The sequence below is a fragment of the Natator depressus genome, chromosome 15 (assembly GCF_965152275.1).
Source record: "Natator depressus isolate rNatDep1 chromosome 15, rNatDep2.hap1, whole genome shotgun sequence".
NCBI lineage: Eukaryota > Metazoa > Chordata > Testudines > Cheloniidae > Natator > Natator depressus.
This window is the reverse complement of record NC_134248.1, coordinates 10649762-10675743: the sequence shown is the minus strand read 5'-3', so window position 1 is coordinate 10675743 and position 25982 is coordinate 10649762. Positions and strand designations below refer to the sequence as shown.

Here is a 25982-nt window from a genome sequence, read left to right as displayed (position 1 = left end):
AAGACCCTTCTGGAGAGTTCAGAGGTATTTCAATAGCTTCTAGAGACTGCTTTGAATATACCCATACTACATCACATGATGTCAAGCAATGTAATTAATTAGAGCTTATGCATTAGAATTTACTCACTTATAAAAGTGATCTTAGACTTTTACCATGAAGAAACCATAGCCTTTTATCTTGGAAAAAGCACCTGCTGATTAGTGGTTAGCTGAAACATCCTAATGGGCTAAATTCTGTGTTGTGGCTGCCACTGTCTTTAATGCATAGATATATTATGTGGACAGTACCCATCTCACACCTTTCACATCATGATAGACCATCAGGTACTTACATCACATCACAGCCTTAGTTGCCATGGGTTGAATCCCTGTATTGAAGAGGGCATCTGCAATCCTTCATTTTGTGCAAATTTAGTGCAGCTTTTGAGCTGTTGACTCATTGCCCTATCTCAAAGCTCATTGAACAAATGTATTCCCTATTTGCATGGCTAGGGATCCAGAGCATTGGAGAGAAACAGATGGATGGTCTAAGTGGTTTGAGTAGAGAAGGGGGAGCCTCTGACTGCCAGATATGGGGATTGAATGACAGGGGATGGATCACTTAATAAATTGCCCTGTTAGTAGGGCGAAGGTGGGTTAAGGAAGCCTACCTCTGTGCTGTACTTGCTCTATTAAAAAAACAATGACTTTATTTTCCAGTGTTGCCCATTTGGCATCTTTCACCAGAAATGCAGTCATTTTCTTTAAGGATATGGCTTCACTACATAGTTAACTCAAGTTACTCCTCTTGAGCTACAAAAACCTTCATGTCTGCCTCGCGCCAGATAGCAACACACTGGGAATGTGTTCTCTGGCTTGCCATTCTAGTCAGACAAAGTTTGGCACCAGAGCTGGAGAACTGCATTTGTTAGCACTAGATACCACACACGAACGTGGGGATTGAATGCCAAACTGGCACATGTGAAGTGGGAAGTGATGTCTGTTCCTGAAGCAGAGAAGAAGTAGATGACAAGAATATTCAGCTGAGGAGGCATTGTGGAAAGGCATTGGAGGACTAATAGCACCCATATTAAGTTAACGTGGGCCTACACTAACAATTGGTCATGCTAGCAGCTGATATCTTGTGCTCACTCAAGTTTTAGCCTCTTCCAGTTAACTCAGGTTAAAAGCACCAAGGCACTCAAATGAGGCAGTTTTGTGTATGGGTGGGACTTGAATTAAGGGGACCACTTGAGTCTATAACTTGAGCTAACTTGCCGTGAAGACAGGTCCCTTAGAGGTTTGATTTAAAAGCTGTTTTACTGGAAAATCATATCACCAGTGGTGATGGCCTTGCCAGTTCTACTTCACCAGGCATTTCACACAGAGCTCAATTCAGCAGCTAGAGCAAAGTCTGTTTCCTAAGGGCCCAATTCTGAGAGGTATTGAGGCCCATTAATTTCAATGGCAGTTGCAAGCAATCAATAACATCCAGGATCCGGCCAATTCTGCATTTGCCTTTCATGTCTTGACACATACTTGTTCAGAAGCAATGAGTCCTTCTTCTACAATGGCCCTGGACTGTTGGTTTAATGTTGTGCTTATTTACACTCTGAGATTTTAATAGGATGGCACTGGATGTAAATCAGCACAGAATTGGCCTTTAAAGCTAGTCTCTGGTGTTGCCTTCTTCTTGCCTATAACCTATCTGAATCTCTAAATCCATGCTGTAGTCTTTCCAGCACACATAACCTAATTCTCCATTAGGTGGTTAGTGATATAATCTTTATCAACAGCAGTCATTACTGTTGTATTATTGTTTTGTACATGGAATCAAAGCTCATCACTTCCAACCAAAAATTTAACTGGTTAGTGCAGCCTAGCCTACCTTAATGTGCATGATGCAGGAAAGATGTAGCTCCCTTTACCATATATGGCTATTTTCACTAATCGCTTGACTACTCTATGTCCCTGGATTACTTTAGAAATTAAAAAATGCAGACTAGGCATCAATACAAATGCACTGCAGTTTATTTTGTATTCACACTAAGATACAGAACACAGCATACACCAAGAAAGATGCCTGTCACTCGTTCCTGGGAAGCAAAATGTAGATTCCAAGGAAGCTGGGTGGCAGTGCTGGGAAAGAAAGACAGGATTCCTGTGAATTTAGGACTTCCAAATTATCAGCCACAACTGCAACACTCCACGGTTGTGTGTCTCTATGCCTGAGAACCACAGATCCCCAAGTCATCTCGCTATGTAACACTGCAATACACCAACAGTAACAACCTAGAGACAATAATAGCCAGGGCATCAGACTTTAGATAATAGCAACATGGCCAGACTACATGCACATGGTGTTTTAAATGTCTGTTTTGTCACAGGTTACTGGGAGTTTCTTAACTCATGCCCATGAGACTTCATAGCAAAGCAGACACGTATAAGTTTTATATATTAATCATATTGGCATCACAATGATAACCATACAGCACTCTCTAAGCTCTCTATGTCCTTTCCCATCATATATGGGATGCAGCATAAACCTGGGATGAATTTCTGGAGGCTGCTGATTATTCTAAAGTCTCAGCCAGGAACAGGGAGAGGATAGTGCAGTATCCCTTGACCTAATGACAATACTTCTTAGTAGGGGAAATAATGATGTCTACTGGACTGTGTTAGCCAGGAAACTGGGTGTGCCTGTGTTTGGAGAGTGAAAAATAAAGCACAGGGTATTGTTAGTAGTTGACTGCAAGGTCTCTGTGTTTTCTTTACAAAAAAGTGCAATCTCGCGTGTGCACACTACACTACAGGACATGCCGTGAGGCTTTAAGAACATACCCTGACTCATTAGGTTTCATTTTTAGGAAAAGTGGTGCACAAGTGGTGTTCTCTGAGTTCCCTATCACTTTGGCCTTTTCTACACTGCCAATTTTCAGGAAATTGCTCACCAGTGCCAGTGACTGTTTTTAACCATCCTGTCATCTGGAGTACAATAAGATAAGAGGACAGAGTGGTACAAATACTAGCTGTGACAGAAGTGGGGCTGCCTTGTAATAATTTGTGAACACTGTATGGTTGATATGGTTTGGACATTTACTGTATGGATATACGAGCTTAATTTACTAGGCGGTTGTAAGGAAAAGCAGTCAGGATGGAAACAATGGCTGAGGGTGAGCCACCCCACAGTAAATACTTGGTGGCCCTTATGGGACAGTGGCAGAGCCATTGGTTCTGAGGCATCTGGCTCTATCTCCAGCTGAGGCTACTGAACTGGTTTGGACAAGCAAGGCTAAGGCCTGGTAACCGACAAGAACAAAGGAGCTTCTAGCTGGATCATCACGGACCCCCTCCCTCTCTCAAGAGGGTAATAGTTGGGGAGCTGTTTGGGGAAACCAAACTGACACAGCTTCCTGCTAGGGTGTCTGAAGAAGTTAGGTAGGCTACCATAAGGGGATGGTACATCATTAGGTAGACTAGACATACATGTAGATTGTTAAAACGACCAGGAGTCCTTGTGGCACCTTAGAGACTAACAAATCTATTCGGGCATAAAACTTTCGTGGGCTACAGCCCACTTTCTTGATCATCCCGCCAGGCTGGGAGCTGGAGTTCCCAGGCTCACCACCAGGTGGCAGTGCCTCCGCCGCCTCCGTCGTCGGGTGCCCCGAAGAAGCCACGGGCCGCCCAGCGCCGCAGAGGGGCACTGCGCAATTCATGGCTCCACCTGGGGTCCAGCACCTCTGGACCCGCCTCAGGGCGCAGTTCGCCCCTGGCGCCACCCCGCCGTCGTGTCCACCGTGCTCCACGCCGCAGCACAGACCCCGGCAGGCGACGGAGCATCCAGCCACCAAGGACCACGCGGCATCCTGTGGCACCGCCCCGCCGCGCCAGGCTGCCTCCGTCCTGAGCCCCCGCCGCCCGCCCGCCGGCACCAGGCTGCGGCTCCGCGCCCGGCCCTGGCTCCGGACGGCAGCTGACGTTCTCGGACCCGCCACGAGGGGGCAGCGTCCCGGCGCCCGGCCGCTCGGGGAGCGCGCACGCCGTCCAGGCGGTGCGGGAGCGCGCCCGCGCGGCTGGCCGAGAAAGTTGCTGCGAGCGGAGCGCAGCGGCTGCGGGCCCGGCCGGACCATGGACGACCTGGGTGAGTGCGAGACCCGGGCACGGCCCATGGGCGATCACCGCCCCTCCCCGGCCTCTGCCCGCACCACCTCAGCCCCCCCCCTCCCCCGGCTTCTGCCCGCACCCCCTCAGCCCCTCCCCGGCTTCTGCCCGCACCCCCTCAGCCCCACCCCCCCTCCCCCGGCCTCTGCCCGCACCCCCTCAGCCCCCTCCCCGGCCTCTGCCCGCACCCCCTCAGCCCTTCCCCCCCCTCAGCCCCTCCCCGGCCTCTGCCCGCACCCCCTCAGCCCCTCCCCCCCTCCCCCGGCCTCTGCCCGCACCCCCTCAGCCCCTCCCCCCCTCCCCCGGCCTCTGCCCGCACCCCCTCAGCCCCTCCCCGGCCTCTGCCCGCACCCCCTCCCCCCCTCCCCCCCTCCCCTGGCCTCTGCCCGCACCCCCTCAGCCCCACCCCCCTCTCCCCGGCCTTTGCCCGCACCCCCTCAGCCCCTCCCCGGCCTTTGCCCGCACTCCCTCAGCCTCTCCCCCCCGCCTGCACCCCCACAACTCCTTCCAGCCCGCACCTCCCCTGGCCTCTCCCCCGCTTGCACCCCCTCAGCCCCTCTCCCGCACCTGCAGCATCGCAGCCCCTGCACCCCCTCAACTCCTTCCAGCCTGCACCCCCTCAGCCCCTCTCCCCCGTGTGCACCCCCCTCAGCTCCTCCCCCCGCCTGCACCCCTTCCAGATCGCACCCCTCACCGGCCTCTCACTGCACCTCCTCTGCCCCCAGCCCGTATCCCTAACCCCTCACTGGCCTCTCTCTGCCTTCTCTTCAGGCTCTCCCCCCACCCCATTCCCCCTTCCAGCTCATACTCCTCACTGGCCTCTCCCTGCATCCCCCTCAGCTCCTCCCCCCCATCTGCACCCCCACAACTCCTTTCAGCCCTCACTCGTCTCTTCCTGCACTCCCCATACCTCCTCTTCCCCCAGCCCGTATCCCTAACCTCTCCCTGGCCTCTGCCTGCATCCTTCTGAGCCCTTCTCCTCCAGCCTGCACTCCTGACCCCTCACCGGCTTCTGCCTGCATTCCCTTCAGCCTCTCCCCCCCAGCCTTCAGCCCTCCCTCCCCAATCTGCACCCCGCTGATTGTACCCCCACCCCCTCTTCCTCAGATTGCATACCCCCCCGTTGCACATCCACACACCACTGAGCCCCCTCCCCTCCAGCCTGCACCCCAGGTCCCTTCAAGACACACCCCTAACCTCTCACCTGCCTCTGCCTGCATCCCTCACAGCCCCCAATCCACAAGCCCCCATCAGCCCACACTCTTTCCTTTGTAGGCTGCACCCCCCAATCCCTTCAGCCCACACCCTACACTGTCACCTGCCTCTGCTTGTACCCCCCTCAGCCTGCATCCCCCTCACTCCATCCCTCAGCCTGCAACCCCAAGCCTGCACCACCTCTGCCTATATCCCCTGCATCCCCCATGCACCCTCAAGTCTGCCCTCCTACGCACCCCCTGATCTTGCATCCCCAAGACCCCCTTCAGCCTGCACCCCCTCCCCCACATCCCTCAACCTGCACCTCCTTCATCTCTTCTACACATGCTTATCCCTAAGCCTGTGCCCCCAGATCTCCCCCAGCCTGCAACCCCTCACCAGCCTCTGCCTACATCCCCCTCAGCCCCTCCCCCCTGAACACACCTCCCTGAGCTTGCAGCACCCCCATCTCCCACTTTTCTACACCCCCAATTCGTTTTGTAAACCTGCCTGCGCCTCCACCTCCCCTCCCTCCCAGTGTGTATCCCACTCCACTCTTTCCTAGCTTTTACCTCACACTGGCCTGTACCCTGCTTGTGCTCTTCCATTATCGTGCACTCTGTTTCCAATTGATCTGCCATAGCCTCCCCACCTTTCCCTTGTGCACATATTAGACCGCTCACCCTTTCCTCTGCTTGTATCCTGACTAGGAAATTGCACCTTCTCTTTCAATCAGTTTGCACCTTGACCACACTTGTGCGCACACATTTCGTCCTCCTGCCATTGCTATAGTGTCTGGCTTCTGTTTTTAGGCCTGGCTTGCATGTATAAAGTGATCTCTTAGGAACGTTTGAGATGAAACTGACCAGCAGATTTTGCAATCACATTGCAACCATGATACAATCATATTCAGAATTTATTCTGTCATCATGTCCTTTCTCTGCTGCTCCCTTAGGTGCAGAGCAACCTTATGAACCATCCACAACTCCTCTGCAGAGGAGTATGTCAAACAACTGGCTTTATGCGAAAGATCTGTAGAATCTCTGTTTACCTCCCACATCTTATCAGGGAAGGAAGATGGATCCTCAGAAATTCCCCAGTGTTCTGGGAGATGTTAGGGTGACCAAGTTCTGCTTATGAAACTGATTAAATCAAGCACTGGGGTAGGGCTGCAATCCATTACTTCCATCATACCTTTAATAGAAAGCATACATTCCCTTAAGATCTGCTCCAAGAAAATCACAATTTTATTACTGGACCCAGAAGCTTGAATTACAGTGCTAGCTTCAAACCGGCAGTAACACCTTCAGAAAAGATAGTCTAAACTGGTTTGGAATAAAACTGTTGAGAAACAGTCAGTTGGTGTTTGGGAGGCGTGCTGCAGCTCTAACATTCATGGGGAGCAACAGTTTCCTTCTTAGTGAGCAAGCCCCCTCCCAGATGGAAGTGGTCAACAGCCTAGTTAGATGTTGGAGAAGAACCTCCAATAGCATCAAACTGATAGTTGTATCTTAGGAGGAGGCAGTCCTGTTTTTTTTTTGTGGGGTTTTCCCTCATATCCCACAGCTCAGGCACCTTTCAGAGATATGGTTTTGGCCAAGTGGCGTTTGGCTTTTAGTGCCAGGTTTTCAGTGCGTTCTTACTAGTAATGTATCCCTGGTGGTTTATTGGCTTGCTGAGGAGTATCTTCATGGGTGAGCACACAGGTAATGTTTTAGGACCATCTTAGAGCCTTCCCTACATGCTTCTAAAGCCATAGGAGTTGAGCTGTGCCAGCTACAGCTGTTACATTCCTTAAATTCAAAGTGCTGTGCCATCTGGCCAGATAACTTATTGCTTGCATCAATAATGGCTTTTTCCCTCCATCTAATATCTCCATACAGTGGGAAGATTAAAGGTGAATTGCAGAAGTCTGAAAAATTGGGTTTTGTGCCCTTTTTGTGGTGCTTTACAATGTATAAAGAAAACCTGAAAGCTAATTTTTTGTTTTGCTTTTGTTTTTTATGTTAGAAATATCTGAAATTTCAAGTCGAGTCTTCTCTGGTTTTGCAGGAGGTGTTGGGTGTACATTGGGAATTTTTTCATACTTTGATTTAATTGATACAAGTGTTTGGATCTTTAATGAAGATATCCTTCCTCTCAAGTGCTTCCTGGATGTTAGGAGTTAAATATGCTGGCATGAGCAGACACAACAGATTTAAAAAAAAAAGTGAATTAAAAATCCATTCCTCTCTCAGCAGTTCAAGTTTTGCTTTTCTGCCATGTCATGATTGTAACAGTTCTCCATTTGTCCATAGAGTCTTCCAGGATAGACAAGGTCTGAATAGCTAAAGTTAAAAAAGTAGAATCCTCTCCCTCTTAACAGCTTTTCATATCTATAGTATCCACCATAAAGAAGCAAACCTGCTGCAAGCCCAGTTACTTTTCCTGTTGCAAATCATTGTTAACATGAAAGCTGCCTGCTCTTTATAATTGTGTTAGTCTTTGGGAACCGAGAGGAGAAAGGATAGTGTGTCGGATGGTGTGGGACAAAGTAATGCTTGGTGTAAGTCTACTGAAGTGAAGTTACATCATGGGTGAATTTGACTATATTGCTGAAACTTTTGAACCTATTGAAAAAATAGTGTGGAGAGACTTAAGCATTGAAGAGGATCCAGAAGAATCCTGCTTTCATGCTTCTTGTGAGTAGAGATCAGGAAAGGAGGATATCATGAAAGGTCTGTGTGAATGGATCTTTGTTGTTTTAGGGGTTTGTTTACAGCAAGTAAAGGTTGCTATTGCTTTTTCTCTAGTGTTGAAGGAATTTGTCTTCCAACACACGGGCCATGCCAGAAACTGTTCAAAAATTCTACAGATGAAACTTGTACGTCACAGTGAATGAGAAGTCTGTGGTGCAATGCATTCTTTGTGTGAGCACTGTTATACACTAGAGCAGCACATGGGGACAAAAGGGGAGTTTGCGCAGGTGAGAGATCTATTTAGATCTGTGTCCCTTGCTCTTTCGAAGAGATCGGTGCATATCATAGACAGGTTCTTGGAAGTTGATTAGGAAGGTTGGTGACTGGGTTTCTCTTTCTGAAGTGTCATAAACCAGTGTGGAAAATGAAATTACTTTCTTAAAAAGAGGGAAATGTCTGCATTATTTTTGGGTCTGTTGCCCATAGAATACCAGAAGAACAATGCAGTGTGATATAAGGCAGGAAGGGATGGTTTGGGGATTCCCAGCACGATAACTGCCAAAGGCATGCGTTTTGATTATGACCCTTTTAGATGACAAATGAGGATGTTGAATCATCAATACTAGTGCAGAACCTACCCTGTCCAAACAGGTATCCCTCAGGTCTGCTCATTGGGCTCTACCAGACCTACAATGAGGGGAGGGGAAGAATGGAATCTGTCTTATCTTGTTTTATTTTGGATACCATGTTAGGCCTGCCACCTGAGGCGGGAAGCTTTAAATTTGCTGCTTGTTTTGTAGATTTCAGATGCAGCTTGATTGTGTGGCTTCCTCTCTGTTTCTTATGGCCTGAGGGACGTGATCTGTGTGGTGATTGTTTTTCCCTCTTTAAAAGTATAAAATTTGCTGTCAAGTTAAAAATCATGCTTTATTAAACAAATTCCCTTATGTGTGGTACTGTTTTAAATTCATTGACTTCTAACTATGGTGTGTATTTTGCATTTCACTCAGTTTGGACAATAAAAAAGTCCAGTTTTACTTCTGTTAGTTCTTAGGCTTGTTCTACACTAGCAACTTATGTTGATATAACTACGTCGCTCAGGAGTGTGGAAAATCCACATAACTGTGCAACGCACTAAATCCTGGTGTAGACAGCACTATGTTGGTGAAGGGCTTCTCTTGTCAACTAGCTACTGCCTCTCACAAGATGGAGTATCTATGCTGACGGGAGACGCCCACCCTTACAGGGATGCAGCTGTGCTGCTGCAGCATTGTAAGTGTAGATGAGCCCTTAGTCACTTTCTCTGTCTTCCTCATGGACTAGTACAAATTGCAGTGTTTGAGTTTCAAGCACTGAGGTGGATATTTAAATCTTCATCAGCTGTTTTCTTTGAAATGACAGAGGCATGGAAACACTTCTGCAAAACCTCTGCTAAGCTTGGTTTAAAAAAAGCACAGTCTTGGTAACTTACACAAAAATGGTTCTGCTTTTAGAATCGTCTCTTTTGAGGTGTTAAAAATTCATGATACTGTTCTGCTTCATTTTGATTGTAAAATCCAGCTAAAACAATTGTGCCTTCATTTTAAAAAGGATTGGGAACTGTTCACCAAAGTTCGTAAAAGAGGTTTCATAAATACAGATTATGCTTTTGGTGTTTAATAAGTAATGTATTAATGGCAATATTCTGGCTGTGTATAAACATTAGACCATTAGACTGTTCAGTTGTGTTCTGATTTTAGACACGCTTGCTGACTGCTGGTGGCAGGTTGCTTATTTTGTCTGATGGTTTAGGTAAAGTGCTAGATTAAAAGATTCAGCTACATGAGAAGTTTTTATTTTAAACTTTGTTTTTCTCTGTGGTGGCACATCTCTCCCATCCTCTTTTTAAAGGTTTGTCCCTGCTCCACTGAAGTTAGAGGGAGTTTTGCCTTTGATTTTCATGGAAGCAGTGTTTAGTCCTAAGTGTGGAACAGGGTGCATATGTTGACATCTGTTTGTTGTCTCTTCTGGTATGGGGAAGATTGCTGTGCTCTGCAGCGACATGCTGTCTGTCTTTCTCTCCCTTGGTTGATGATGGGTCTGTCGGACTGACTCACTTCCCTCAGGTTAGATGCCTTGCAGTTTGTAGAGCTGACCTGGTTGGGCTGCTCTGACGGAATGTTTAGTGTGAAAGTGCTTCATTTGGGCCTACGTCCAGTAAATGGTCTTGGTGGGAAACATTGCTGCAAAAATTCAGCCTCTTGGCTCTCAGCTGGGTCAGGTTTCTGAGGGCTTGTCTACACTGGCAATTTACAGTGCTGCAACTTTCTCACTCAGGGCTGTGAAAACCCCCCCCTCGAACACAGCAAGTTTCAGCGCTGTAAAGCGCCGGTATAGACAGTGCACCAGCTCTGGGAGCTGCGCTCCTTGTGGAGGTGGTTTTTTTAGTGCTCTGGGAGAGCTCTCCCCCAGCGCTCTGCCTCGACTACACAAGCCACATTAAAGGGCTGCCAGTGTAGACTAGCCCTGACTCTTTGCTGCTGGGCAAAAAGACTCAAAACAGGACTGAGGCCAACTCTATGCTACCATTTATGTCAGCAAAACTTACGTTGCTCAGGGGTGTGAAAAAACACATCCCTGAGCGACATAAGTTTCGCTGGCATAAGTGGTACTGTGCACAGTTCTATGTCATGGGAGAGCTTCTCCTGCCAACATAGCTACCGCTGCTTATTGGGGGCGGTTCCATTATGCGGCCCGTTAGCATAGAGTGGCTATACGAGAGGTGCTGCTGTATCGGTACAGCTGTACCGCTATGAGGTCTCTAGTGTCGACATAGCTTAGTATCCATCACAGTAGGAATCTGACTTGTTTCAGCTTCTTAGCTGTACTGACCCTGTTTCTAAAACAGGGGCTTTATTGTCTTGGGGGACTCAGACAGGGAATCCTCTGCCTCAAGCAGTGTGTAATGCAGAAAAAGGCTCACTTTCTTGCTGGTATATTTCCATTGAAAGTCTGGACTCTGTGCTGTCTTTAGCCCCTTTGTCTCCAACTGGGAGAGGTCAACATAGCCAAATGTCCAGCTGCCCTCCTGGCTGAAATGGATCCTCTAACTTAGTCTCCATCAACTGTTAGAGAAACTAATGGGTAACCTCCTTTACACCTTATTATCCACTGGATCTCTCTCTCTCTCTGTCTCTCTCCTTCCCTACTTATTGGTTCCTATTTTTCATTTTCCCTGGGGAATCCTAATACTTTCCACTTCTCCAGGCCCTCTTTTCCTCATCCCTCTTTTATATTTATAATAAATACAACTCCTAGGAAAAAGGCTGTTTTATTGCTGGAGAACGTGAACTCTAGTTTAATACTTTGTCTGGGTATCTTGGCATTTCACAAAGAGTAATGTAATAAGCCTCACGCTCCCTTTGAGGTAGGTCAGTGTTATCCCCATTCCTTGTATAAGGAAATTTGCCTTAGTGTAATTACATCAATGTAGTTTTTCACTAGAGTTTTGCATTGGAATAGGCACTGCACCCCCCCCCCCCACCACCAGGGGTTGAAGTCCTGGAGCTTTGGCTTTGACTCCCCCCCTCCCCCCCCCAGCCCAGGGCAGTGGGGTTTTGGCTTTGGCCCCCCTTTCTGGGGTCGTAGTAATTTTTGTTGTCAGAAGGGGGTTGCGGTCTGATGAAGTTTGAGAACCCCTGCGCTAATACTGATGAAAATCAGGAATAACTTGGTTGAAGTCAATGAAGTTACACTGGCATAAAAACAATGTGAATGAGAGGAGAATCAGGTCCCCAGTTCCCTGTTCTAGGCCTTAGATCACATGCCCTCCCTTGTATTCTGAAGTTGATTTTGTGTCTATTTTTGTTTGCTCCCTTGTGATGCTAGAGAGTTTGCACACTTCTACACTGCAGCTCTTCGGAAGTGGCATGTCAACTGTGGGAAGCCCCTCTAATGTATGAGCAGGTCTGTCATCTGCTCCCTGCTCACCATAGCCTGTCCTGAATAACATTTTTATTATTGGGGTACAAACTGTCATAGCTAAGCTAGTGTGGCCTAGTGATTAAAGCACAGGACAGGAAATCAGCAGACCCTTGGTTTTGTTGTTGCCTCTTCCGTAGACTTGCTATGAGACCTTGGGCAAGTTTTACCCCATCTGTAAAATAGGGATAACAGTGCCCTACCTGCCAAGTTTTCCGCTTTGCTGTCCCATCTTTCTGGAGCTTTTCCCTTCCCAGGTCCTCACATAAGTTTCTTTCTCTAATTTTTCTCTTTACTCTAGCATATGACTGAGGCTATGTCCATTACCGAGCTTACTGCGGCACAGCTGTACCGATGCAGCTGCGCCACTGTAAGATTGCTTGTATAACTGCATTGTGCTAATGGGAGAGAGCTCTCCTGTCGACATAATAAAACCACCTCAACAGGTGGTGGTAGCTATGTCAGCGGAAGAAGCTTTGCCACTGACTTGGCACTGTGAACACTACCACTAATGTCGCTCAGGGGTGACACAAGTTTTGCCGACATAAGTGGTAGTGTAGATGTGGCCTGAGTCTGTGAATGATTTTCTGATGCTCTGCATTAAAGATGCTCTAAAAATAAAATGTTGTAGTGTGGTCATCATTAAATAATGGCAACCTTCAACTTGACTACTATAGCGCACATTCAAATCTCCGCTGTCTTGTCTGTGTTTTAGAGTTTTAGAACACTTTTGCTAACACTGTCGAATCCCTGGTCAAGACATACCGGAGCCAGTGACTTGGGGCTAAAAACATTTCTGATGTTTCAGCTGCAGTAGATGGCTCTAAAATAGCCCCAGGGATTCCAGGTTCATTCTGATCAGGAGCCTGGTACATTCTCCCTCTGGGTGGAGTTTCTCTTCTTTTAATGAGGAGTAATTCGTGTCTGGTACAGGAAGTATCCCTTCCTTGCCCGAGAGTTGGTTGTTTGTGGAAGACAAGCTTTAAGGTCTGAAAAGATTCTATGACCAGCTACATAAGGAGACTGTTAATTTTGCTCATCTCATATGGCAGCTTCTTGTCTGTGTTGGACCTTTCCCACATTCAGAATGGGCGTAGATTGTTATTTAAACATTTTTAAGGTAGTTTGGGGACTTCAAACCAGTTTGCTGTGCGGCTTTTCCCACAGTTCATGGTACGTATCCCTGTAGGTCATGTGAAACCTGGGTGTAAAGTGCATTGCTAGGCAAGCTGGTGAGTTTGTCTAGCTGATGGTGTGTTGGAGTCCACCTTGATCTCTTGACCTACACTGACTGTAGCCCTTGTGAACTGCATAGCAGTCTAAACAACTGACCTGGAAATAAGAAAATCCAAGACAGTTAATGCCACACCAGGGAATCGGCTTTACAGAGTGGCACTTCATATGGGGAGCTAGGGCTTTAAGTGGCTCACTCGTAAATCAAACAGCATGTGATCTCCAGGAATAATCCAGCCCCATAGTTGTGTCACAGAATCGAGCTGGTAGACAGATTTAATCCTTTGCTTGTCTAGCTCTCGGATAATATCTCACTTTTTTCTTCCATCTCTGGAAGAAGAGGGCTTGACCTTGCTGTGACAGGGGTGTTTATGGTTGTCTATGGACTAAATTGGTATGGTGCTTTTCATGAGCACACTGTAAAAATGGCAAGAATAGACGAGCTTTTGGATAGGTGGACTGTAACTGAGTTGCGGTGGATTAAGGACTCCGTCCTTCTTTCATTATTATAAATAAAGGCTTTTCTCTGTGAAGTAGGTTCCTTTTACCACTAGTGACACTGAGTTGGGCCTGCTTAATTCATGTTAATAAAGTCTCCTGTGGGGTAGGGAAGTATATTCCCAAAAACTGTATGAAGAAAGAGGCAAAAGAGCCTGAGAATAAGTGAGCATAAGTTGGGGTCAGTCTTATGGTTTGTGGGGCCCAAAGCTGCTGTGAGCAGTGGGTGGGATCTAGTGGCCTTCTCTCTCTCCACTCCCTCTTTATTGCACGTTACGTTTTTTCCTCCCCAATCCTCTCTGCTGGCAGGTGACCTGTGACTCTGTTTTGTCCCTGCAAGTTGTCCCTTGCACCCAAGAGTAGCCAATGGAGTGAACCTGTTTGGAAATAGTGGTTCTGAGCTTCTTTCCCTCCTCCCTCTCCCTGGGCTCTCAAAGTCTGATAGCAGTGTGATATGGGGCTGGGGCTGTTTTGACTGGCTGTGAGCAGCTTCAGCAGTTAGATAGGTTTCAGAGTAACAGCCGTGTTAGTCTGTATTCACAAAAAGAAAAGGAGTACTTGTGGCACCTTAGAGACTAACCAATTTATTTGAGCATGAGCTTTCGGGAGCTACAGCTTACTTCATCGGATGCATACTGTGGAAACTGCAGAAGACATTATATACACAATATCAAGCACATTTTCTCACCCTGGATTTGTGCTTGAAATGGCCCAACTTGATGATCACTTTAGATAAGCTATTACCAGCAGGAGAGTGGGGTGGGAGGAGGTATTTTTTCATGCTTTTTGTGTGTATATAATAAGATCTTCTACACTTTCCACAGCATGCATCCGATGAAGTGAGCTGTAGCTCACGAAAGCTTATGCTCAAATAAATTGGTTAGTCTCTAAGGTGCCACAAGTACTCCTTTTCTTTTAGCAGTTAGATAGGATCCTTGCAGAGAGCTGGAGTCCTGGGGGAGGGGGAGAAATGCCATTTCATTCACATCACGAAATCTCTCATCAGTGGCCAATTTACTGCTCTAGGTGGGTGAGAGGCATGGCCCAGGGGAAGCCTGCCCTTTATTCCTGCTGTGAAATATGAGGAGCTCTGACTTGTCAGTCAAGCTGGGAGCTGTAGCATTTGGAATGAATCATCAGACAGATTCTATAGCCCCAAGCTTGTAGTTTTCAGTCCATTTTGTTGGAGTTTAATCTGAGGTTTGCTGTTTGGCTCTCCCATGCAGTTCCCGTGGGCAGTGTCTCTTATGCATAGCCAATCTGGCATGTTGCTACTATACTTCAGGAAAGGATTGCTTTCATCTGGCACCTCCAGGACCCTCTGCTTCTTGAGCTTGTTTAGAGGCATGGATCAGAGATGTTAGAGAGAGAGAAGACTGGTTAGATCATAGTTCATCCTCTTGCAAGGGCCAGTTGTAGTCTTGCCCCATAGAGAGCCTATCAGTTAGTAAATGCCACCAAGCTTTATCTTGGCCAAAAAGCAAAGGGCTGTGTAGACTAGGTGCATGCGCCACCTTAGTACACCATTTTGGTGGTGGCAGAGAGGATTTGGGGCATTCAGATGTGCTGGAGGTTTGGTCTCTTTTCATCTTGCATATGTTTTGGAATGGGGGGATGGAGTAGCTAGTGACACTTGAGGTATTTTGCATTGCTTCCTCCAGCATGATCTCACTGTGGTGTGATGTGTAATGGACTTGCTGTGTGCGGAGCTGGGAGGCTGCATGGTGTGCAAGATTGGGTGGGGGGGGATGGAGGGAAGGGTCTCTGGGTGGTGCAGAGAGGAAGCTTTATGTAATTCTTGGCTAGCTCTTTAGTAATTGTTTTAATGAAATGGAATGCAGCATATTCAGTGCTCTCTTGGCAGAAACAGCTTTCTTTTTTTTTTTTGGCTTTGGGAGGTTGAATTCGGTCTAGTTTCCGGCTGCGCTGAGCAGTGAAACTTGGATCAGTCAGAGTTGGAAGAGGAGGGGAGTCTGCGCTGGTGGGGAAGGAGGCTATCTTCATAGGTTGGCCGAACCACTGACCCAAGACTTAGCATCTCTGTGCATTTCCCTGTAGGCTCTTTGAATTCAGATATCATACCAAGTTAATTTTGGAGTCTTGGACAGTAGTGGAATGCTAAGGTATTGTGTGTACATGAATGTGTTCGTGAGCCTACAGGCTGTAGATTTTTAGGTATTGGTATAGCAAAGGTGTGAATGTGATTTTCCCCAGGTCCTAGGTCAGGAGATTGGGAGTCTGATGAGCTGGGACACTGAAGTCATTCTGGATTTGTGCTGCACTGACTGTTGCTGGCTGGGCTCCCTGACTTCAGTGCATTAATATAAATTACTCTGTTTCATATTATCTAGGATCGTTGTCATCCTGTGTCCAGGGAGCAGAGGGGGACAACCAAGGCTGAAGCTAAATGGGGACTTTAATTTCTTTCAGGATGAAAACTCTTTTTCCTTAGGATGTGGTTTTAGGTTTAAAAAGGGATCCTGTGTGTGTGGTCAGGAGGGGCTGTATTTCTTGTGCTGCTTCCATTTCAATAATACAGACCTCTCAATTTCGACTGGTACTTAAAGGTTGTTTTTTTCAGTGGTCTTTACTCTTACCTTTATGAAACCTATTTCCTTCTTGGGGTTCATCTTCTGGTCTCCACTATACTGCGGCCCGAGTTGTGATTCTGTGAATGTGGCCGCCTTCAGGGTGGGGTGAAAAGCAGGAGATATTTCTCAGCTAGAAGTGGGGCACAGACCCCAGCAAAGGAGGATGAAGGTAAGAGCAGGAAGGCTGATCTAATTCTATGGTAAACTGTAGAGGGAAAACAAAGTGAACGAAGAATAAAGTTTATTTGAAAATTAAGGGATTGATTGAGGGTTGTTGGGTTTTTTACATGGTGAGACTTTCATTTCCCGTTTGCCATGCTCTGGCTTCCACCTACAAGTGCAATGTGAGGAGCAGGAGCATGGCTCCACGTAGCAGACCTGTCTCCATATGCTTGCTCAGCATGGCAATATTTTTAGCTAGGCACATAGGAGTTGCCATGCCACATCAGATAGTTTGTTCATGAAGCGCTCTATGCTGTCTTTGGCCAATGCTGCATGCTTCACCGAAAGGTGGGAGGGTTGAAAGCCATCATGTGTCTGACCATTTGTGCAATGGTGTTCTCATAAGAATGGCATACTGGGTCAGACCAAAGGTCCATCCAGCCCAGTATCCTGTCTGCTGAGAGTGGCCAATGCCAGGTGCCCCAGAGGGAGTGAACCTAACAGGTAATGATCAAGTGATCTCTTTCCTGCCATCCATCTCCACCCTCTGAGTAGGGGATACTCCTGCCCGACTCTTGCAGATGATCAGGTTGCACCCTAATGTCTGTGATCTGATTACAACTCTCATTGTCTTACCTTGCATAGGTACATATGTTCATGGTCATAAAATTATTTGATCACAGCAATTGTCTTGATGACCCCTTGTGGTATAAAAGGCAGTGCATTTAGAACAAATGCCCCCTTTCTTCTCATGCTGTGGGAGAAGGTAAGAGAATTTCAATCAGGTGCCTTCTAACACTTCTCCTTTATAGGGTAAACTACTCTAGATTTTGCTAGCTCTCACCTTCTGCATCTCCTGCCCAAACCTCCAACTGTTTATCCTGCTTTTCTGTGGACTACTGTGTTTACATGACACATTGGCGAAACTCTTGAGCTCTGTGGTTACACCATTGCTTGGGAAAAGGTACAAAAGATTCCAGAGTAGACTAACCTTAGTGCCATGCACAGGCTTCACCAGTTCACTGTCCACTTCTCGTGCCAAATTATAAATAATATGTTCCTTGTATTAATCCTTGGGGCATCCTCTGTTATCATACTGAGAAACTGCTGATCACTAAGATTGGTCCTTAACGCTTAACTAATTTTTAATCCATGCAATGACTTTGCCTTCTACCCCATTGTTGTTTTCCATAATCTTTTATGAGGGACGGTGTCAAAAACATTGCTAGTCCAAGGAAATTATGGCCACCAGGTCACTATTCTTTTTTATTAAGGATGCACTGTTAAGGTTGAAAAATATACTTTTGTCTGAATCTATTTTTACCTGCTGTAGCAGAAATGACAACTCTCCCTCATTTTCAATAATCCTCCTGATATTTTACTTGTAATTACAAAATTACTATTTCTCTCTTAAAATTTAATTTTGTAAGCACACACAGGTGTACCACTCACCATCACTCGGGTCTGATGAACACCGCAAATAGCATTGCACCTATGAGGGCATTCATTTCCACTGCCCCTGTGGAACATGCACAGACTGTGCAGTGAGGGTCTGGTAAGAGGCAAGCCGTGGTGATTTTGAATGGGTTGGGGCACTGCTGGATTCACCGCTCAAGCAACAAGCTGCGTGTTGCAGTCTCACTGCCCTGTGGACCCTGTTGGACTACGTCAATGTGCTTTAGGTATCTAGAGTGTGCCAGCAGGGTCCAGACAGGGCAGTTAGAGTGCAACATGCAGCCAGTGGCTTGTGAATGCAGTACCCAAGCCCCGCTGACAATCGGTGCAGCTTGCCTTTTGTTAGACCCTCACTGCGCACTCTGCATGGGAGAAGAAGCCAGAGGGGCAGAAGGAGACAGTGGAGGAGGAGAGATGGAATGTGACAGAGGAGGGAGAAAAGGAGGAAGGTCATTCCAGGAAGGAGGTGCAGACCTGTGACTGGCCAATGTAATTATGGGCCCTAGGTGGCACCAGAGGGCAGCTTTCCTAGGACCAATCCTCTTCTCCCTCTTTAGGGTTGGGAGTCAAGGGTGCAATGAGAGGGGTACACAGGGGCCCAGCTCTCCTGGCCATAGACAGGGAGGGAACAGGAAGGGGAAGAGATCCCAGTGCCTCCCATGGAACATAAGAATGATGTCCCTAGCCTCTGTTTGCCAGAAGCTGGAAATGAGTGACGGGGGATGGATCACTTGATGTTTACCTGTTCTGTTCATTCCCTCTGGGGCACCTGGCACTGGCCACTGTCAGAAGACAGGATACTGGGCTAGATGGACCTTTGGTCTGACCAAGTAGGGCCATTCTTATGTTCTAAGAGAAATGTCATTGAAAAGTAGGTTAAATGTGTGGTCAGTGTTGCTGTTATATTGGTGATTGTTCACCTTTCTTCTCTCTTAAAGGAAACTGTTTGGTGTTGCTCTCAGGTCATTTCACACTCTTTTGCTGGAAACGCTCTGTAAACATCAGCAGGGAAGGCAGAAAAACCCTTACATATTTTTAAAAAGAATTAAAAGAAAATCCAGCCATGCCATTTGGAAGGCGCTTTATTGGTAGCTAGAACTAGAGAGAAAAACACTTCAAGCAAATTCTATGTGTGAACGAACATGTTTTTTTAAAAAAACCCTCAATCAGGTTTGTGAGGCTTGTTTGTTTGACCTATCAGGTTCTCTTTACTCATGTTCTAATAGCCTAACCTCTTGAGGTGGTGCTCATCCATCTGTGATTCCCCAGATCTACCTTGCCCCCACCACTACTGGCTTTTAAATCTGTAGGTGCAGTTGTTTCTAATGATATATTTTTCTGTCCTCAGTATCTTCACACTCACTCACTTTAGAGCCGTGGGATAAATGCCTTCCCATGTGAATGATTTACTGCACTTGAGTTTCTCAGGTTGCTCCATAACATCTTCCATAAAGACTAAAATGTAACAAGCCTGCATTCTGTTTTCCTGTTTTAAAATAATCTTCAGAATCAGAATGTTCCTATAGTTTTCAGTGCTAAAGACTGATACGGATTTCATTTCTTTTCTGCTTCCTCATCCTGTTGCTGGCCCCTCTCCCCTTGGTGGTCTGGAGGGCCCCCCAGTCTTCATGGCAGCATTTGTGCTTCTAATATATTGAATGGATTTACGATTTATCTTAGTATTTCTGTCCTTCGTATCATTGTCTTTGTGTGTATCTTTTAAATTTACAACTGCCATCCTGCTTGGCAGCTTATAGTCAAATCTGTTTGTTGTTTGGACAGTACTTGAACTGTTTAAACATTCTGTTTCCCCCCTGAACCTTATGTAACTTCTCTGCACAGCCCTGCGACTTACTCTCCCTTTTTCCTTTTATTTTTTTTTTTTTTGCTCAAAGTCCTATAGGCATTCTTGTCTCTGACAGACTTCTGAAGAAGACAGATAATTCACTTGGGGGCTGTGTGGTGTAAGGTTTTTTACATCTGTCTTTGGATGTGCTTGCAGCCATTCTTATTTGATTGTATTACTATAGCACCTAGGAGCCCTAGTCATAGACCGGGACCCCATTGTGCTGGGCGCTGTATAAACACCGAATGAAAAGACAGTCCCAGCCTTGAAGACCTTACAGTTCATAGATTGATAGTCAACCATTGTCTGCAGTGGCATCAATGGGATCTAAGGGTGATTGGCACCATGGTTGGTCAGACCCTTAAAGTTGATAATTGTTATCCCTAAGGGGGTTGTCCTCTGCTGTGAAGTCTAACGTAGCTGTGCCATGACGACTGCCCAGTAGAGCTCCTGCACTTTCTTCATGAGGGAATTCAGATCTAGCATCCTTTCCTTCCATAAAGGTGCTCAAAATGCTCTAACCTGCAGTTGTATATGGCATCAAGTTGCTTCTTCAAACTGTTCCAAACGTGCCATTAACTAGTTAATATTGGGGTAGTTGAAATGATCCACTGTTACTATTGTACCAGTCGATGTTGTAGCTGGGTTAAGAGATTATTGTTCTGATATGGATGCCTGCAATATATTCCTACTACAGACTAACACGGCTGTTACTCTGAAATCTGTCAATATATTCCTACTGTTATGTCAGTATTTCTGTTACTTGGGTTTTGTAACCAAATAGAGTCCACCCAGGGCTCAAAAAATGTACTCGCCCACTATCCATCGGCAAGATGTGCTGGTGAGTGGGCAATTGGAGCACTGCCCAGCAGTGGCTGTATGCTGCTTCTCCACAGCTGGATCTTGCAGGTTGGAGCTCTTCTCCAAGTTTTCTCTGGTCTTTGGCAGTGTGGGGAGTAGAGCTCCAGCCCCAAGAGCATTCTCCATGCTGCATGTCTTGTCTATGTTTTTCAGGCAGATGTGGGAGGGAATTGCCCACACTAAAGAACAGAGGTCCAGGCATAAAGCCTGCTAGGAAAGGAGAGTAAGGGAACCAAAGAGCTTGTCTTCCCATCCTAGTAGCCAGGATAGTGGGAGCCCTTTTCTCTTGCAGCAGCTATGAGGGCAGACACCAATTAGCTCAGGCTGATGCCAGTATTTGGGGTGGAGAGAACAGCTTGGAATGGGGGTAGCATGCTGAGATCTCAAGCATCTTGCAGCCCTGTTTTTGACATGCTAAATTTCCTATTGCAGGGCTTTTCCTGTAGCTGCTAACACCCCTTCCACTTTGTATTTACCTTGTATCTAGTCCTCTGGCTGGAAAGTGTCCTCAGTTCCACTTAGAATCCTTGCACTCAGGAATGGTCTTTCAGTGATATTTACGATCCTGTAAATAGATGCTTCTCTGATTTTTGGAAACAGCTTAGAACTGCCTATTTCTGTTGGGACAATCTTAATGTGTGGCTGTGAACAGGCTCCAGCTTATGTCCTGGTCTTGTGTGCCATGGAATGGGCATTTCTGGCTGCCAGAACTGGCACTTGGAATCCTGGGAGTCTCCTACACCTCGAGGGTGTGATGCTGGACTGGTGCTCATTGCTCCCTGTGAGAAGCTGCACTTGAATGGTGATGTATCCTTTGTACAGGATTCTGAAGGTATTTCAATGAGAGTCTAGGGATAGCAATATATTCTGTGTGTTTGACCTGGCTCTTGTGGAAGAGCTGCATGCTGATGTAGCAGGAAGGGTCTGGTTCCTCAGATAACTGGCTTGGCTGAGCCCCTCTTCCTGTCGGAATATGAGGGAACCAGTGTTTTGATCAGGGACCTTGGCCCTGGGAAGTTGTTTATGGAGGGGCCAAGTCAGTGACTGCTTGTTTGAGTTTCATAAAGGTTTTCCTGGCGGTGTTTTGTCAGAGTAGAGCAAATCTTTTATTTCTGAATTAGGGTGTTGATCCCAGGTCTAGAAACTTTCTGGGAGTAAGCCTGCATCTGATTGAAATTCCCACAGTGCTGTTTTGCCTGTGGTAGAATAAATGGAGGACTGGATAGCTCAGTGGACTGGTCACGGTCCCAAGGATGCTGGCTCAAATCCAGCCCAGGTCAATAACGACAAATTTGTACTGTTTAATCCTGTGTGAATGTTTGTACTTGTTCCATTTGTCCCTATCCTCCACAATTGGCAGTCCTAGCAGAGGGGCCAATCTGCTCCCATCTGGGATCTTCTTCTTCAGCCTGCTAGAAACTGGCTGTTCTAGGGAAGTAAAAAATGTTAACCGGTTAACCAGTAAGCATTGTCTTACCGGTTAACTGGCTTAACCCCTGGGCCCCGTGCCAGGGGCCAGCTGGTCCCAGCGGCCCCATGGCCCTGTGCCGGCCAGAGCAGCGCCACCTGGCAGGAATGGACCCAGCTGTGGCGCCTGGCTGGAGTGGGCCCAGCTGCTTAACAGTTAACCGTTTAAACGATTAAAAATATTTCTTTTAAATGGTGTCACGGAGTCCCCGGGCGATGCTCTCGATCTGCTCCCTACCAAGCCAGTCAGGACTCTGGGGAAGTCTCCTTTCTGTGAGCAGACTGTCTGCAGGGCAAAAAGCTCACACAGCTTCCACCTTCCTGGGTTTGACCTCGGAGCATTCAGCATCCTCTGCCCCTCCGTGCACTTCCCACAGCCAGTCTGCCCAGGCGGGGTCCTGGGGAAGCCAGAGGGTCCTTCACCCCAACTTCGCAGTCAGACGTGACTCTCAGCCAGCCAGTAAAACAGAAGGTTTATTAGATGACAGGAACATGATCTAAAACAGAGCTTGTAGGTGCAGAGAACAGGACCCCTCAGCTGGGTCCATTTGGGGGGGGGGCAGTGAGCCAGACAACCATATCTGCACTTCACTCCATGTCCCCAGCCAGCCCCAAACTGAAACTCTCTCCAGCCCCTCCTCCTCTGGGCTTTGTCCCTTTCCCAGGCCAGGAGGTCACCTGATTCCTTTGTTCTCCAACCCTTTAGCTCTCACCTTGCAGGGGGGAAGGGCCCAGGCCATCAGTTGCCAGGAAACAGGGTGTCGGCCATTCTCTGTGTCCAGACCCCTGCACACACCTGCCCTCTAGGGCTCTGCAACGATCATACACCCTTATCCCACCACCTAGATACTTAAGAACTGCATAGGGGAAACTGAGGTACCCCCACACTATTCAGAGGAAACATTAAGAACAGTCCCGCTTCGTCACAAATGGTTAACTTTTTAAACGGTATTTGCATCCCTACTGTGTTCTAGCAACTGAGAGCAACTCTGGCTGCTGGTTTGCTCATGTGCTGTGACTTTTTGAACTCTTTCCTAACTCTGTTTTAGAGGTTGTTTGTGAAGCTGCAGATAAGGGAATTTCCGTCAGTTTACACGTCTTTGGCAATCACATCCTTTCATTCAGGACCTGGGCTAGAGGTCCATGAGCCCTTGATCTCTGCAGTGAGTCTGGGTGGAAAGGTACCACATGAATGGGGAGAACTAATACATCTACCGCATGGGATATTTTCTTCTTCTAGCTTCACGCAACTGGGGTTCATGTCTGTGAACCTTTATCCCAGGGGCATCTAAACTCTGCCCAACTGAGGGCCTTGTATTACCAGATGGCCACATGTAGCTGCTGTAAAATGAAGTACATTGTATTTATTGCCATTACCTAATACAAAGGAGCAAAGCATAGAAACCATAGGACCCAGTATATGATAATCCTTTTTGACCCCAGGTGAGTTTGCTAGGATGAGGACTAAATTTAAAAACAAGGGGAAACAAATCTAAGGTGTCTTTCTATTTCTTAAATGGGGAAAGTTGCTGTTGGCTAAAGAGCAGAAGTACAGACTTTAAAAAAAAAAAAAACCCACCTCTTTAAAAAAAAAAAAAAAAAAAAAAAAAAAAAGTTAGTAGGAGGATATTTAGTAAGGGAAGTAAATGGTCCCTGAGCCCAGGGAAGAACTTACACTATTCCAATTAAGTTCAGATGCTCAATTCTGGAAGCAAAGTATAAAGTACACAACAATGAGTTGAAGCTGATAGAGATTTAAAGGGACAAAATACAGTGGGCAAAGTGGCCAATGATTTTCATCAGGGTATGCACATCCAGTAAAGTGGGGATTACTGCTCCCAGGGTTCCACTTGGTGACTTCATGGTGTATATTATCCTAGGCAGTGTGATGGAGAGGGTAGCATGGATGTAGCTTAAGTCATAAGACATTGGAGTGGCTGCATCTGGTTTTGTAGCCTTCTAATCCAAGCACAACCTTCCAACCCAATAGCATATAATAACAAACGAGTGGTGGTATCTGATCAGACCATTGCTTCTTCAAGTTTAGCATTCCATTTCTGTCTGTGGCCAGCACCTAATGCTTCAGAAGAAGTGACACCTCCACCCCAGACAATTCACTTGGGTAGTTGTGCAACACTGCATATAGCAGAGGTTAGGGAATGTTGCTTCGTGACCCCTGTAAGCAATCGTCTAACGCCTGAGAGATTTGATTAGCATTATCTTGGCATTTATAACTACAAGTACTATCCAGCCACTTCTAAGTGCCAGCTTTGTACTTTCAAGAGCTTCAGAAGTCTGGAGGGCAACTAGTCCAGTTTAGTCTGTTTAGTAGAAGGATGCTTACACAGCACTGTGAAACACCCCCATGATCTGACTGAGAGCAGACTTAGTGGAGGGGAGCCACAGGCTGTCTTTGTGAATACAAGAGGGAAATGCATAATCTGATTTTAATTCTTTTTTAACACACCCTTTTGCTGACACCTCTCAGCTTGTTTGAGTTTAGATCCAGTCTAGCTTCTGAGGTTTGAATGAAGTGGAACATTTTTGATGTCATGTGTATCCGATGAAGTGAGCTGTAGCTCACGAAACCTTATGCTCAAATAATTTGTTGGTCTCTAAGGTGCCACAAGTACTTCTTTTCTTTTTTCTTTTGTGGTTTCCTTGTACTGTTTGGATTTTAAGTAAGTACTGTGGATTTGAGCTGATCTTTCAGGAAACTACCAGCTGATCTTTGAGGCAGTTGCAATTTCTCTCAGCCTATGCACTGTGTCTTTGTGAATCTATGCGATCATACCTTGTGGGTCTGATTAAGATTGGGCTTAGTTACCTGTCCAAGTATTGATATGAATGGAACCAACGTTTCCAAAAATACCTAGTCCGTTGCCTCATTGGCAGGAGGAGGGGGAACGGAGGAGCTGATTCAAGGAAAGGAGTTGTGGTTTACAGGGACTTCTGGAACACAGCCACAGTATGGCCAACTGGTCTCCTATAGAGTCTGTGTGTAGAAGGCTTCCCACTGTGGGAAGCTGCTAGCAAAAAGTTTGACGCCTGGAGGTGGTGACGGCCTGGAGCACCTTCAGCATGTTAATGCTGCCAAGTGTACCATTGCTGAGCTCCTGTGCAGTCATGGGTTTCAGCAAATTATTTGTGTAAACTTGCAAGGAAGTGATGGGGCTTGTTGGTCTGAGCCAGTTCCAGGAACGCTTTTGAAATGTCCTTCATATCTCAGCACGCTGTATGAACAGTACTCTTGACCCTTCTCTTAAGAGAAATCAGCTCAGCAACACCAGGCTCCTGTGTGTGGTCTGAGCTCACCTGTTGGGATTTTCGAGGGTTTCCCCAGCTCATACAGTTGGCTCCTATTCAGAAGATTGAGGCAAGGAGAGGTCTGTGTCAAAAGCTAGTGCAATCTTTGTGCAGTGTTCATATTCCCCTTCCAAGAGGATGTGAGGTATGGGACTTCCGGCGCTCCTGCTGGAGTGTCCAGTTTTTAAATATTACAAAGTTGGCAACCCTAATTGCAGTCCCAGTTATTTTGAATCTGTGGAAGCAATAAACAGGTCCCCCACAAATCTCACCACTTTTCCTTCCAAACACAAGGGACAGCTTTTCAACCTTGCCTCTACTAATACAAATACATAGCACAGTGTACATTGTAATAAAGTTTTTAAAAAAACATACCATTTCCTCCTGGGGACAGGGAGGGAGAGACTGAGCCATATGTGACACATGTAAGTCACATCACTTAATACATGACTGGAAGGTGTTTGGGTGCTAAAATAATGAGGGCTTCACAAGAACCTGAATAGAATAGAGAAGTCCTGGAACTAGGTGAGTATCCTTCTTTCCATATAATGATAGTGTCTCCAGTAGTTTCCTCACATAGCGTAGATG

At 46.6% G+C, this 25982-nt stretch overlaps 1 protein-coding gene across 1 annotated transcript in view; it reads left to right on the top strand.

Annotated features, from left to right (window-relative positions):
• Positions 1 to 4015: 4015 nt before the first annotated feature.
• The window catches only part of LOC141999221 (paxillin), a 63804-nt gene continuing 41837 nt past the window's right edge, over positions 4016 to 25982 (top strand). The window contains exon 1 of the mRNA XM_074972400.1: positions 4016 to 4123. Within this exon, the coding sequence (XP_074828501.1) occupies positions 4111 to 4123 (13 nt within the window). The 5' untranslated portion in view covers positions 4016 to 4110. The remainder of the gene's footprint in view (positions 4124 to 25982) is intronic.